General features: G+C 41.7%; 1 protein-coding gene and 1 long non-coding RNA gene across 10 annotated transcripts in view; both read right to left on the bottom strand.

The window, feature by feature from the left end:
- Nucleotides 1–1,315: 1,315 nt before the first annotated feature.
- Nucleotides 1,316–2,112, bottom strand: LOC106572226 (uncharacterized). Of its 2 annotated transcripts, none has more exons than XR_001321080.3 (3): nucleotides 1,883–2,112; nucleotides 1,522–1,735; nucleotides 1,316–1,362 (listed from the first exon to the last, which is right to left on the bottom strand). It is a non-coding gene; the product is annotated as an uncharacterized LOC106572226 (long non-coding RNA). The 2 variants fall into 2 exon arrangements; XR_001321081.3 differs by having other exon boundaries at nucleotides 1,849–2,112.
- An 8,804-nt stretch (nucleotides 2,113–10,916) lies between these two features.
- The window catches only part of LOC106572224 (myelin transcription factor 1), a 31,889-nt gene continuing 27,066 nt past the window's right edge, over nucleotides 10,917–15,739 (bottom strand). For all 8 annotated transcript variants that reach the window (XM_014146217.2, XM_014146221.2, XM_014146219.2 and 5 more), the window contains 3 exons: nucleotides 12,621–12,724; nucleotides 12,313–12,456; nucleotides 10,917–12,143 (listed from right to left, as the gene is read on the bottom strand). In XM_014146217.2, coding sequence (XP_014001692.1) covers nucleotides 12,000–12,143; nucleotides 12,313–12,456; nucleotides 12,621–12,724 — 392 coding nt within the window. In that variant the 3' untranslated portion in view covers nucleotides 10,917–11,999. The remainder of the gene's footprint in view (nucleotides 12,144–12,312; nucleotides 12,457–12,620; nucleotides 12,725–15,739) is intronic.

The following is a 15,739-nucleotide window of genomic DNA, read 5'->3' on the forward strand; positions in this document are numbered from 1 at the left end:
AGGTTGGACAACAATACACAGCTTTTTTGTTGTTGTACATTTCGTATTTATTTGTATTTTTTTAACATTCAATCTTCAATAGCTCTTAGGCAAAGCAGGATGGACAAAAATCCATATTTTTTTGTTGTTGAAATTGTGATTTTCTTTTTAGTGGGGCTATTCTGAATCTGGGGAGGATGGACAAAAATGCACTTTTTCCATTTTTTGCTTTCAATCTTCAATAGCTCTTACACAAAGCGTCCATCCTCCCCTGATTCAGAATATCACATTTTCATAGTCATGTCATGCTTTGCCTAAGAGCTATTTAAGGTGGAAATCTTGAGATCTTATTTAAAAATAGTTTTAAAAAAGGAACAAAAAAAGGTGTGGATATTGATCCATCCACCCCTGATTCAGAATATACCATCTTCATAGTTATGGCATGCTTGGTTCAATAGCTATTGACGAGAGTAAACGAAATATCCACAAACATCCGATATGAAACTAATTTTACCTAGTTTAGAAATTAGGCTTTGAATGCAATTTTGGAATATCACCCCAAAGTTTTAGAACTTGTTTGACATGAAACATAAAGCAGTATGTGGGCTGTACGCCTGTAATATGCCAATTGTAACCCTTATGCCTATATCATAGAAATCAATTGCTATTTGCATGTGAAATTATCATGGAATGCACTTCAGAATGTTTATCCAGATTTTGACTGGTGGACACACTCTTTGATGGTAAACAAAACTCTAACAGTGTGGTAGTAATAGTATAGTCCAGCGCATAGGTGAAATAATTGTTCCATTTTCTGATGCAAGTATCAAACTTTGTACACTAATACTAGATACCTTATTAAGGGACATTTTAAAGGTTGGAGGCAGCCTGGGAAGCCTGTCAGTCAATTGCTGATATCCGGATTTCCTATTAGAAGAAAATAGGGTAAAATCATTCCAAACAATATAAGAATTACTTTGTAATGTTATCTACCGACTAACTAAGTCCTACAGATAATATAGACAATAATTCTGATCATAAAGTACTCTAAAATACTTTAATGGGGGTCCAATTGAGATCATTTTGACCATAGTCCAGCGGCTACGTGAAAACATTGTGGACTTTGAGATAGAGCCACCAAATTTCACATACAGCTAGGGCATGTCTAAATAAGTATTTTTGACTATAGTGCCATCACAGATTTTGTCCATTACCCCCCTGGAGGTCATTTCCAATATGGCTGCTGAAAAATATACTAAGAAACTCAATATAGGTAATTAGGCTCCGTTCAGAGAGCAAGCAGACAACAGAGACAGTGCCAAAGTTCACATATTTATTGAGGGCTTGTGGTTGGACATGGTAAAGTTGGATTTGTGTGTGGTTCTGCAACAAAGGAGAGACATTATAAGCAGGTTGCATAAATAAAAGGTAACGGTCATAAGGATGAATCTATTAAACCAATATACCTTAAATAAGGACATTACATGACATCTTAATGTTATGACAACTAAATTATACATGGAAAATATGAAACAAACTTACTTTTAACTTGGATGCATACAACTGGAAAGAAACTGAGGAAAGTCTTGACAGGATGTAAATACATGAAAAACAAAAGCGCCGCACACTGCTGTTCATGCTCCCAGGTGATTGTATTGTTACAACGTTTCGACCCTTAGGTCTTCATCAGGCATCCATATCCCAGGTGGGGGTGGGAGGTCCTATATATAGGAACAGTGCTCAGTGACATCACTTCCTGAAACAGGAGGTAAAAATATATCATATTGGTTCACAATATCAACATTCAATATATCAAAATATATAACCATACATGAGGAATGTGATAAATATTTAAAGTAATATACATACACTATTCAATTAAGGTAAAAACAGTAGTTTGTACATTTTTAGAGCTAAAGAAAGTTTAAAGTCAAACTCCTCATTAAGGCCAAGAGGAGACAGTGTGTTGAGCCTGTGGATCCAGAAAGATTCCCTTAGTAGTTTCCTCTCAATGTCCTCTCCGTTGCATGACATCTTGACCATTTCTATTCCAATGTATCTCAGAGCGCTAATAGGATTTTTTATTTATTTTATTTTACCTTTATTTAACTAGGAAAGTCAGTTAAGAACAAATTCCTATTCATGGATGTCCAGCTTGTGCAAAATGAACAGGATTTAAATACAAATTAAAAGTGTGAATGAGCCTATCAGGGCAGGCCTGATAATTAGTGACAAGTGTGTGGCATTGAGAGAGAGTCAACAGGTGAAATCAACTTAATCAAGTTCATCTCTGTAGTATGCTCCTCCAATCTGAGGGATTTTGTACAGCTGCCAACCAGCTGCATGGAGCCGTATTGGACACGATTCACATGTCTATATTTCAATAAACTATTGGAACATATAGCCCAATGATGGCTTAAAATGTTTGAGGTGGTCTGGAAAAGACAATAAAATTGCTAGTTCCAAAAGTTTACATGTAAACACTAAAAGATATATGGGTGTTCCCTGATGTCTACTGATTGCAATAATATATAATATGATATCCTCTTTTGTGTAAATTTTATGAAATGTTATACGAATCCTGCCCAGTACACGTCACTTTAGGTAAAATCCCTTAGGAATGCATTATGTCCAGCAGAGAGACAGGTAACCCATTTGTTATGAGACCTTTCGGCCTTTACACAAAGTAAGTAAACTACTGCATAAAAATGTCTTGCTATAGTGCCATTGCAGTTTTAATAACCTATTATATTCTAAAAGACCAGTTTTATCACATTTCAGCTATGACCCAGATGCAGACAGTGTCGAAGAAACAAAAGTTTATTTCTAATACAAGGGCAGGCAGGGGTCAGAAATTCAGAGAAGGTGCAAAGGGTCCTGAATGGCAGGCAGTCTCAGGGTCAGGGCAGGCAGGGGTCAATAATCCAGTGAGGTCGGGATCAAGGTATAGAAACAGGAGACAAAGGGCTGTGAGACATGGGTTTAACTCTGGACACATGAAAGGTGTGATGTATATGAACGGTACGGGGCAACAGAAGATGAACAGCAGAGAGGCTAATGACTTTGGAGATGGGAAACGGGCCGATAAACCGGGGGGAGAGTTTGCGGGATTCGACCCGGAGGGGCAGATCCCGGGTGGACAGCCATATCTTCTGCCCGAGACGATACTGGGGATATGGGGTCCGGTGGCGATCCGCTTGTCGTCGATACCTGGAGGTGGTCTTCAGGAGGGCCGACCGGGCTCTCCTTCAGGTACAATGACAGCGGCAGACAAACATCTGCGCCGAAGGTATGCCAAACTCTTCTTCCTGCTCAGGGAAGAGTGGGGGCTGATACCCCAGGGAACACTCAAAAGATGATAGGCCCGTGGCAGAGCAGGGAAGGGTGTTGCGGGCGTATTCGACCCACACAAGCTGCTGGCTCCAGGTGGTGGGGTTGGCGGAGACCAGGCAGCGCAGAGTAGTCAAGGTCTTGGTTGGTTCGCTCCGACTGGCCGTTGGACTGGTGTTGGAACCCGGAGGACAGGCTGGCCAATGACCCAATGAGGGTGCAGAACGCCTTCCAGAACCGGGACGACAACTGAGGATCCTGGTCGGAGACCATGTCTACTGGACCATGTCTACTCCATGTCTAGTCCATGGACCCGGAAGACGTGCTGCATCATGAGCTGGGCCGTCTCTTTGGCAGAGGGTAGCTTGGGGAGAGGAATGAAGTGGACGGCTTTGGAAAACCGATCCACTATGGTCAGGATGGTGGTGTTGCCATCAGACGGGGGAAGACCCGTGACAAAGTCCAGGGAGATGTGAGACCAGGGATGGTGAATGACAGGCATGAGGTTTGAAGAGACCAACCAGAGCTTGCCGTGGAGTCTTGTTCTGTGCACAGACCGTGCAAGCAGCTATGAATGCGGAGACGTCAGGAACCATGGTAGGCCACCAAAAGCATTGTCGCACAAAAGCCAGGGTCCGACGGGAGCTCGGGTGACAGGCAAGCCTGGAGGAGTAGGCCCACTCCAGGACCGCGGAGCAGACTGCGTCAGGAGTGGGCCCACTCCAGGACCGCGGAGCAGACTGCGTCAGGAGTGGGCCCACTCCAGGACCACGGAGCAGACTGCGTCAGGCACGAACATTTGGTTATCTGGACCCCCCGGGGTTCGGCTGGGAACGCTGCGTCTCCCAAACCTGCTTCCCTATTCCCCAGCTGAGTGCCGTCGCCAGGACGGAGGTGGGAAGGATGGTCTCAGGTTCCGGGTAGTAGTTGTGGTGCTATAGCGGCGTGACAGCGCATCCAGCTTGACATTCTTGGATCCCGACCAGTAGGAGAGGGAGAAGTTGAACCCAGGTGAACAGTAGGGCCCAGCTAGCCTGCCTGGAAGATATTCCAGGTTCTTGTGGTCCACACAATTAATGGATGTTCCGCCCCCTCCAGCCAGTGCCTCCACTCCTCCAACACCATCTTCACCGCGAGAAGCTCACGATTCCCCACATCGTAGTTCCTCTCTGTGGCATTGAGGCGGTGGGAGAAGAAGGCGCAGGGATGTAACTTGAGGTCCAGGCAGACCGCTGGGACAGGACAGCCCCCACTCTGACATCCGAAACATCTGCCTCCACCACGAACTGGTGGGACGGGTCAGGATGAACCAAGATGGGAGCTGTGGTGAAGCGGTGTTTGAAATTCCGGAATGCCTGGTCAGCAGCTGGGGACCACGTGAACAGAACCTTGGGAGAGGTGAGTTCAGACGGGGGAAGCCAGGGTGCTGTAGCCCCAGATAAAGTGACGATAAAATTTGGCGAATCCCAGGAAACGTTGCAGCTGTACTCTGGACGTAGGCTGTGGCCAGTCCACCACCGCTCTCATCTTACCGGGATCCATCTGTACACTCCATGCAGCAATGATGTAACCCAGAAAGGGGATGGTGGAGCGATGGAATTCGCACTTCTCTGCTTTTACAAAAAGCCGGTTCCCCAAGAGGCGTTGGAGAACCTGTCGGACGTGGAGCGCGTGTTCTTGGGTGGAGCGGGAGAGGACGAGGATGTCATCAAGGTAGACGAAGACGAACCAGTTCAACATGTTGCGGAGAACATCATTAACCAGAGCCTGGAACACAGCAGCGTTGATAAGGCCAAATACCATGACCAGATACTCGTAGTGACTGCTGGCCGTATTAACCTGTTGGGGATAGGGGGCAGTATTTGCACGGCCGGATAAAAAACATACCCGATTTAATCTGGTTACTACTCCTGCCCAGTAAGTAGAATATGCATATAATTGTTTGATTTGGATAGAAAACACCCTAAAGTTTCTAAAACTGTTTGAATGGTGTCTGTGAGTATAACAGAACTCATTTGGCAGGCCAAAACCTGAGAAGATTCCAAACAGGAAGCGCTCTCTCTGACTATATCTTGGCCTTCTTGATCATCTCTAACCAAAACAGGGGATCTCTGGCATAACGTGACATTTTCTAACGCTCCCATAGGCTCTCAGAAGGCGCCAGAACGATGAATGGTGGCTTTGCAGGCCATGGCTGAAAAACATTAGCGCATTTGGATAATGGTCGATCAGAGGACAATGAGACTGGAGGCGCGTGCATGAGCCGACACCATGTTTACTTTCTCTCTCTTTGAACGAAAACAACGACTCCCGGTCGGAATATTATCGCTTTTTTACGAGAAAAATAGCATAAAAATTGATTTTAAACAGCGTTTGACATGCTTCGAAGTACGGTAATGGAATATTTTGAATTTTTTGGTTACGAAACGCGTCGGGCGCGTCACCCTTCTTTACCCTTCGGATAGTGTCTTGAACGCACGAACAAAACGCCGCTATTTGGATATAACTATGGATTATTTGGAACCAAACCAACATTTGTTATTGAAGTAGAAGTCCTGGGAGTGCATTCTGACGAAGAACAGCAAAGGTAATCAAACTTTTCTAATAGTAAATCGGAGTTTGGTGAGTACCACACTTGGTGGGTGTCAAAATAGCTAGCCTGTGATGGCCGGGCTATCTACTCAGAATATTGCAAAATGTGCTTTCACCGAAAAGCTATTTTAAAATCGGACATAGCGAGTGCATAAAGGAGTTCTGTATCTATAATTCTTAAAATAATTGTTATGTTTTTTGTGAACGTTTATCGTGAGTAATTTAGTAAATTCACCGGAAGTGTTCGGTGGGAATGCTAGTCACATGCTAGTCACATGCTAATGTAAAAAGCTGGTTTTTGATATAAATATGAACTTGATTGAACAAAACATGCATGTATTGTATAACATAATGTCCTAGGATTGTCATCTGATGAAGATCATCAAAGGTTAGTGCTGCATTTAGCTGTGGTTTGGGTTTATGTGACATTATATGCTATCTTGAAAAATGGGTGTCTGATTATTTCTGGCTGGGTACTCTGCTGACATAATCTAATATTTTGCTTTTGTTGTAAAGCCTTTTTGAAATCGGACAGTGTGGTTAGATTAACGAGAGTCTTGTCTTTAAAATGGTGTAAAATAGTCATATGTTTGAGAAATTGAAGTAATAGCATTTCTAAGGTATTTGAATATCGCGCTACGGGATTACACTGGCTGTTGAGTAGGAAGCATCCCACTGGCCCAGAGAGGTTAAAGGCAGTTTTCTAATCGTCCCCTTCCTGTATCCGCACCAGGTGGCCAGCTCTAGGAAGAGCCTTAGTGGTTCTAAACTTCTTCCATTTAAGAATGATGGAAGCCACTGTGTCCTTGGGGACCTTCAATGCTGCATAAATGTTTGGGTAACCTTCCCCAGATCTGTGCCTCGACACAATACTGTCTCGGAGCTCTACGGACAATTCCTTCGAACTCAAGGTTTGGTTTTTGCTCTGACATGCACTGTCAACTGTGAGACTTTATATAGGCAGGGGTTTGCCTTTCCAACTCATGTCCAATCAATTCAATTTACCACAGGTAGACTCTAATCAAGTTGTAGAAACATCTCAAGGATGATCAATGGAAACAGGATGCACTTGAGCTCAATTTCGAGTCTCATAGCAAAGGGTCTGCATACTTATGTAAATAAGGTATTTCTGTTTTTAATACATTTCAAACAACTTCTAAGAACCTGTTTTCGCTTTGTCATTATGGTGTATTGTGTGTAGATTGATAAGGATTTTTTTTATTCAATACATTTTAGAATAAGGATGTAACAGAATGTGCACTGTAGATTTCATGAGTAGAAGCTCCAAAGATGAAAACGCGTGGGGGGGGGGGATATGGTACTAGTGTAACCAGGAGGAGAGGTCTCATTTAACACAGTAAATTAATCAGGCTTGAGCCATGTTTCAGCCAGGCCAATCACATCAAGATTATGATCAGTGGTTAGTTCATTGAGTATGACTGTCTTGGAAGTGATGGATCTAACATTACGTAATCCTATTTTGAGATGTGAGATATTATCACAATCTCTTTCAATAATAACAGGAATGGAGGAGGTCTTTATTCCAGTGAGATTGCTAAAGCGAACAACGCCATGTTTAGTTTTGCCTGACCTAGATCGAGGCATAGACACGGTCTCAATGGGGAAAGCTGAGCTCACTACACTGACTGTGCTAGTGGCAGACTCCACTAAGCTGGCAGGCTGGCTAAAAGCTTGCTGCCTGACCTGCTCCCTATCTCATTGTGGCGCTAGAGGAGTTAAAGCCCTGTCTATGTTGATAGATGAGACCACCCCTCCAGCTTGGATGGAGTCCGTCACTCCTCAGCAGGCCAGCCTTGGTACTGTTTGTGGGACAGTCCCAGAAAGAGGGCCAGTTATCTACAAATTCTATGTTTTGTAAGGGGCAGAAAACAGTTTTCAATCAGTATTTGAGTTGTGCGAGTCTGCTGGAGAGCTCATCACTCCCTCTAACTGGGAGGGGGCCAGAGACAATTACTTGATGCCAACACATCTTTCTTGTTAAGTTACACGCTGAAGTTATGTTGCGCTTGGTGACCTATGACTGTTTCATCCTAACATTGTTGGTGCAGACGTGGATAACAATGTCCCTATACCATCTACACTAGCCAGTTTTAGCCTAAGCCAGCGCAATCTTCAGATTACTCTTTACGTCGGTAGCCCTGCCCTCTGGTAAACAATGTATGATCATTGGATGATTATTTTTAAGTCTAATATTGAGGGTAATGGAGTCGCCAATGACTAACTTTTTTAATTTGTCAGAGCTAATGGTGGGAGGCTTCGGCAGCTCAGACCTCATAACGGTTGGAGGAGAGCATTTGGATGATGTGTTTTATGCATATTAAAGTAATATTATTCAACAAGCGTTGATTGAGAAATTATGACGTCATTTTCTTTTTTTGCCCTCCGGCACCTAAAAAAACAGCACTACACCAATGAGTATAATAGGTTAAATCTCAATGGTTCTATATCTAGACATCTGTCACGTTCATCGTAAGGATGGGACCAAGGCGCAGCGGGAATGTGTAAACTCATCTTCTTTATTCAGATGAAAACCAAAATAAACACTTAATACAAAACAACGACGAAAAACAGTCCTGTGAGGCACACAGCTACACATGGAACAACTACCCACCAAAACCCATGAAAAAACACCCCTACTAAATAGGACCTTCAATTAGAGGCAACGAGGAACAGCTGCCTCCAATTGAAGGTCAACCCAATAAACTAAACATAGAAATACAAAAACTAGAACGAACATAGAACATTAACCAAAAAAAACCGAAACACATAAAACAAACACCCCCTGCCACGTCCTGACCAAACTACAATAACAAATAACCCCTTTTACTGGTCAGGACGTGACAACATCTTTGTTCAGACTTTTGATTACTTTGTGTAAAGGCTGAATGGGTTACCTGTCTCTCTGCTAGACATATTACATTCCTATGTAATTTTACCTAAAGTAACATGTACAAGACAGGTTTCCCAGCCATAAAAACATTACAAAAAATAGTAATTTGGCACGCCTTTTCACCACTTTTCTACAAAAAGTTTAAAGTATGTGTATATATGGCATTTCTGGGCCATTTTATTGTGTTTCCAGACATTTTAAGATTACATTTTTTTACATTTTCTGTTCAAACATTTTAAGCCATCATTGGGCTGTATGTAGCAATTATTTATGAAGATATGGCCAAGTGAATCTAGTTCAATATGGCCCATATGCCAGGTTGGTGCCCATATTAGAAATTGCTGCCAGGGGGGTTATGGAAAAAATCTGTGATGGCACTATAGCCCAAAATACTTCTTTAGACATGCCCCAACTGTTTATGAAATTTGGTTGCTCTATCACAAAGTCCACTAGTTTTTCCTGTAGCCATTGGACTATGGTCAAAATTGCCTCAATATGACCCCCATTAAGGTCTTAAGGGTATTTTTTGTGCTCAGAATTATTGTCTATATTATCTGTGGGGTTTAGTTAGTGGGTAGATAACATTACAAAAAAAATTGTATATTGTTTGGAATGATTTTACTCTATTTTCTTCTAACAGGAAATCCAGATTGCCTCCAATCTTTAAAATGTTCCTGAAGGTATCTAGTATTAGTGTACCAAGTTTGATACTTTTATCATAAAGTGGAACGATCTCAGTATATTTGGTTCTTATTTCCTGAACCTGCCAACAGATGTCATTAGAGGCACAGAGAAAGTAGCTTAGTCAAAGATATAGTACAGAATGTTTTTTATACTGAACAAAAATATAAACGAACATGTAGTGTTGCTACCATGTTTCTTATCCCAGAAATGTTCCATATGCACAAAAAGCTTATTTCTCTCAAATGTTGTGCACAAATTTGTTTACACCACTCCTTTCCCAATATAATCCATCCACCTGACAGGTGTGGCATATCAAGAAGCTGATTAAACAACATAATCATTACACAGGTGCACCTTGTGCTGGGGACAATAAAAGGCCACTCTAAAATATGCAGTTTTGTCACACAGCACAATGCCTCAGATGGCATGCTGACTGCAGGAATGTCCACCAGAGCTGTTGCCAGAGAATTGAATGTTCATTTCTCTACCATAAGCTGCCTCCAATGTCGTTTTAGAGAATTTGTCAGTATGTCCAATCGACCTCACAACCGCAGACCATGTGTAACCATGCCAGCCCAGGACCTCTCCATCCGGCTTCTTCACCTGTGGGATCGTCTGAAACCAGCCACCCGGACAGCTGATGAAACAACCAAAGAATTTCTGCAGAAACTGTCTCAGGGAAGCTCATCTGCGTGCTTGTCGTCCTCACCAGGGTCTTGAACGGACTGCAGTTTCAACTGTATCGGGATGGCAGACAGTGTGTATGGTGTGGTGTGGGCAAGCGGTTTGCTAATGTCAACATTGTTAACAGAGTGCCCCATGGTGGTGGTGGGGTTATGGTATGGGCAGGCATAGGCTACAGACAATGAACATAATTACAGTTTTCCGATGGCAATTTGAATGCATAGAGATACTTTGACGAGATCCTGAGGCCCATTGTCGTGCCATTCGTCCGCTGCCATCACTTCGTTTCAGCATGATAATGCACGGCCCCATGTCGCAAGGATCTGTACACAATTCCTGGAGGCTGAAAATGTCCCAGTTCTTCAATGGCATGCATACTCACCAGACATGTCACCCATTGAGCACGTTTGGGATGCTCTGGACCGACTGCGTGTTTCAGTTCCCATCAATATCCAGCAACTTTGCACATTGAAGAGGAGTGGGACAACATTCACAGGATTTATTTCAATTTACTTTTTTCCTTATATGAACTGGAACTCAGTAAAATCTTTGAAATTGTTGCACGTTGCGTTTATATTTTTGTTCAGCATAGTATATCTGGCTCAGTCCTCATCCTTTCAATTGTTGTATCCCACAACCATTCCACAACATATCTGTAGCCATAAACAATATTCATATACACTTTTACAATAATTACTCACAATCATAATTAATTGTGACATTCCATGATGCTTAGTTATATTAGCACAGGTTTTCTTTATTTCAATATCAACATATGGGCAAAGACTAATCCATACACAGCCATCATCACTAACACATAGACAATACAAAATAAATATACACCAACATCTCCATTCACTTTGTTCTTCATTATCAAATAAATATTAAATACGTACACATTTCTCCCAGTTCATTGCAAGGTGTCTCAAAATACTTTATGGAATAAAATAAATAATATAAACAAAAGAAAAATCTTTAAAAAATTATCAAAACTTGTCGGTTATAAAATATTTGCACTTAAAAAAGATCCCAGTATTTCAAATAAATAATAAGATATATAAAACAATTTATAGTTGATATTTTAAAATATTTCCTATTTTTCAACAATGCAGAGGAAAACTCCTCTCAATCGCTGTTTAAAAATGTCTTCAGTATCATTTTGTTTTGTAAAAATAAATAAATAGGTCAATAAATAAATGCTGAATAAATAAGCTAAATTAACACAACATGAATAAATAATACATTTAAACAGACATTTTTAAGACTCAAATTCATACACAACAATAGTAATGAAACTAAAAACTATACGCTGGAAGTGCAACATCTACGCTCATAAATACTATCAACATTACTCAATGGGGTTGGAATACATGTACACTATTTAGGAGAGTATTGTATGATGGGGTATTGGAGCCAGTATACTGCATTCTTAGTCCGTTCTGAACCATTAGTGGCTTTTTTATTATACCCCTCAAAACGTTCCTAAACACCCACACCAACACAGTTTTACTCCAATGCACTCAAGAACACTCAAGACATAATTGAAACTTCCGTACTCATCCATACACACGTGTGTCCATTGATCCTGATAACCTTCATGCAAACAGGGAGGGGGAGCAATGTGAAATGGACACATTTTCTCCAAAACAAATACAAGAAAAATCAGGTCTACAGTATATTCCAAAAGTATTTATAGTTGTTGGGTTTTGTACAGTTGTTGGGTTTTGTAGTCCCACACACCATGTCACCCGGCTCTCTTGCCTCTTTTCCCTCTCTCTTTCATATGTTCCATTTAGCCTCTTCATCACCCTTTGAGAGACTATACTTCGATGCCTTTTACTGCTTGGTTGATGGACTCCAACACAGCGCGGTTTTCCGGGTTTTGGTAGCAATCTTTATTGGAGAACATATGGGTCAAGGTGTCCACGTAGGTATCGAAGTTCTGCTCCGACATAGGTTCCTGCTGAAGTAAACACAAGTAACACGTTAGATAAAGTGTGTGTAATTAGAAAATGCACGTTTATGCATGTAGATGTGTAAAACTGAGGTTATGTCAACATTTTCTCTCTAAGAGAAAGTGTTTGTGTGTGCATGTGCATGCTCTGAGTGATCCATCCATGTGTGTAACTCACCATGTGTGGCAGCCGGATGTTGGACAAGCTGCGGATCAGAGCTTGGCTCAGGCCAGACAGCTCCATGTACAGGGCATCGTTTCTCTCCTCGATCTGCTTGTTCTCCTCCTCCATACTCTTCAGGTTATTCTCCATGGATGAGATCTGGAGCAGAGAACCACAAACCAATCAACCACGGTTCTTCAGTTAGCCACAAACAAGTCAATAACTGCCACAAACTCTCTATACAATCATTGTTTTTATTTCTAATTGAATTAGGAACGTCAAGACAGTATTTAGTGGTTATTGTTAACAAGTGGCAGACTAACCTGTGTGTGCAGGTTCATCATATCATCCTCCATCTCTGAATTGGACTCGCTGAGTTCCCTGATCTCATTGTTCAGTTGCTTGATATCTTCATCATTATCCAGAACTGAATAATTAATAGCAAACCAGTTAGAAACAATAAAACAACTAGCAACAGTCAAACATAATTGAAGATCATCCAGTTTTACTGGACAAGACTTGACCTACTTTTCATGTTGGGACAAATCCTAACTTCCACTTAAGTGGAATTTTCACTTAGTCTCCAATTGGCATCAATGGAAATTTGAATTAAATGAAAATTAGGATTTGTGCCGTTATGCACAAACTGTCAGATAAATTATTATTATTGAAAACACTACATATAATGTATACCGGAGTAAAATCGAATGTGTATGTATGTACACAACATGACCAAAAGTATGTGGACACCTGCTCGTCGAACATCTCATTCCAAAAGCATGGGCATTAATATGGAGTTGGTCCCCCCTTTGCCGCTATAACATCCTTAACTCTTCTGGGAAGGCTTTCCACTAGATGTTGGAACATTGCTGTGGGGACTTACTTCCATTCAGCCACAAGAGCACTAGTTCCCAATCGGAGTTCCAATTCATCTCAAAGGTGTTCGATGGAGTTGAGGTCAGGGCACTGCAGGCCAGTCAAGTTCTTCCACACCGATCTCGACAAACCATTTCTGAATTGACCTTGCTTTGTGCACGGGGACATTGTCATGCTGAAACAGGAAAGGGCCTTCCCCAAACTGTTGCCAAAAAGTTGGAAGCACAGAATTGTCTTGAATGTTATTGTATGCTGTAGCGTTAAGATTTCCTTTCACTGGAACTAAGGGGCCTAGCCCGAACCATGAAAAACAACCCTAGACCATTATTCCTCCACAAAACTTTACAGTTGGCACTATGCATTGGGGCAGGTAGCGTTTTCCTGGCATCCGCCAAACCCAGATTCGTCCATCGGACTGCCAGATGGTGAAGCGTGATACATCACTCCAGAGAATGTGTTTCCAATGGTGATCTTAGTTCTTGTGTGTGGCTGCTCGGCCATGGAAACCCATTTCATGAAGCTCCCAACGAACAGTTCTTATGCTGACGTTGCTTCCAGAGGCAGTTTGGAACTCGATAGTGAGTCAAAGACAATTTTTACGCGCTATGTGCTTCAGCGCTTGGAGGTTCCGTTCTGTGAGCTTGTGTGGCCTTCCACTTCGCGGCTGAGCCATTGTTGCTCCTAGACATTTCCACTTCACAATAACGCACTTACACTTGACCGGGGCAGTGTAAGTGCTTAAGAAGGAAAGAAATTCCACAAATTAACAAGGCACACCTGTTAATTGAAATGCATTCCAGGTGACTACCTCCATGAAGCTGGTTGAGAGAATGCCAAGAGTGTGCAAAGCTGTCATCAAAGCAAAGGATGGATACTTTGAAAAATGTCAAATATAAAATACGTTTTGAGTTGTTTAAAACTTTTTTGGTTCCTACGTGATTCCATATGTGTTATTTTATAGTTTTGATGTCTTCACTATTATTCTACAATGTGGAAAATAGTAAAAATAAAGAAAAACACTTTATTTTTCACAATTATTTTATTTAACTAGGCAAGTCAGTTACGAACAAATTCTTATTTACAATGATGGCCTAGGAACAGTGGGTTATCTGCCTTGTTCAGGGGCAAAATGAGAGATTTTAACCTTATCAGCTCGGTGATTTGATCCACCAACCTTTCGGTTACTGGCCCAACGCTCTAACCACTAGGCTATCTGCCATCCCCTGAATGAGCAGGCGTCCAAACTTTTTACTGGTACGGTGTATATACACACACGCACACACGCACACACCTGACAAAGATATACAGTTGAAGTCGGAAGTTTACATACACCTTAGCCAAATACATTTAAACTCAGTTTTTCACAATTCCTGACATTTAATCCTAGTAAATACTCCCTGTCTTAGGTCAGTTAGGATCACCACTTTATTTTAAGAATGTGAAATGTCAGAATAATAGTAGAGAGAATGATTAATTTCAGCTTTTATTTCTTTCATCACATTCCCAGTGGGTCAGAAGTTTACATGCACTCAATTAGTATTTGGTAGCATTGCCTTTAAATTGTTTAACTTGGGTCAAAGGTTTCGGGTAGCCTTCCACAAGCTTCCCACAATAAGTTGGGTGAATTTTGGCCCATTCCTCCTGACAGAGCTGGTGTAACTGAGTCAGGTTTGTAGGCCTCCTTGCTCGCACACGCTTTTTCAGTTCTGCCCACAAATTTTCAATAGGATTGAGGACAGGGCTTTATGATGGCCACTCCAATACCTTGACTTTGTTGTCCTTAAGCCATTTTGCCACAACTTTGAAAGTATGCTTGGGGTCATTGTCCATTTGGAAGACCCGTTTGCGACCAAGCTTTAACTTCCTGACTGATGTCTTGAGATGTTGCTTCAATATATCCACATCATTTTCCTCCCTCATGATGCCATCTATTTTGTGAAGTGCACCAGTCCCTTCTGCAGCAAAGCATCCCCACAACATGATGCTGCCACCCCCGTGCTTCATGGCTGGGATGGTGTTCTTCGGCTTGCAAGCATCCCCCTTTTCCCTCCAAACATAACAATGGTCATTATGGCCAAACAGTTCTATTTTTGTTTCATCAGACCAGAGGACATTTCTCCAAAAAGTAAGATATTTGTTCCCATGTGCAGTTGCAAACCGTAGTCTGGCTTTTTTGTTTATACTTGCGTACTATTGTTTGTACAGATGAACGCGGTACCTTCAGGCGTTTGGAAATTGCTCCCAAGGATGAACCAGACTTGTAGAGGTCTACAATTCGTTTTCTGAGGTCTTGGCTGATTTCTTTTGATTTTCCCATGATGTCAAGCAAAGAGGCACTGTGTTTGAAGGTAGGCCTTGAAATACATCCACAGGTACACCTCCAATTGACTCAAATTATGTCAATTAGCCTATCAGAAGCTTCTAAAGCCATTACAACATTTTCTGGAATTTTCCAAGCTGTTTAAAGGCACAGTCAACTTAGTGTATGTAAACTTCTGACCCACTGGAATTGTGATACAGTTGTAAGTGAAATAATCTGTCTGTAAACAATTGTTGGAAAAATGAC

This window comes from Salmo salar, chromosome 15 (genome assembly GCF_965601325.2).
Source record: "Salmo salar chromosome 15, fSalSal1, whole genome shotgun sequence".
NCBI lineage: Eukaryota > Metazoa > Chordata > Actinopteri > Salmoniformes > Salmonidae > Salmo > Salmo salar.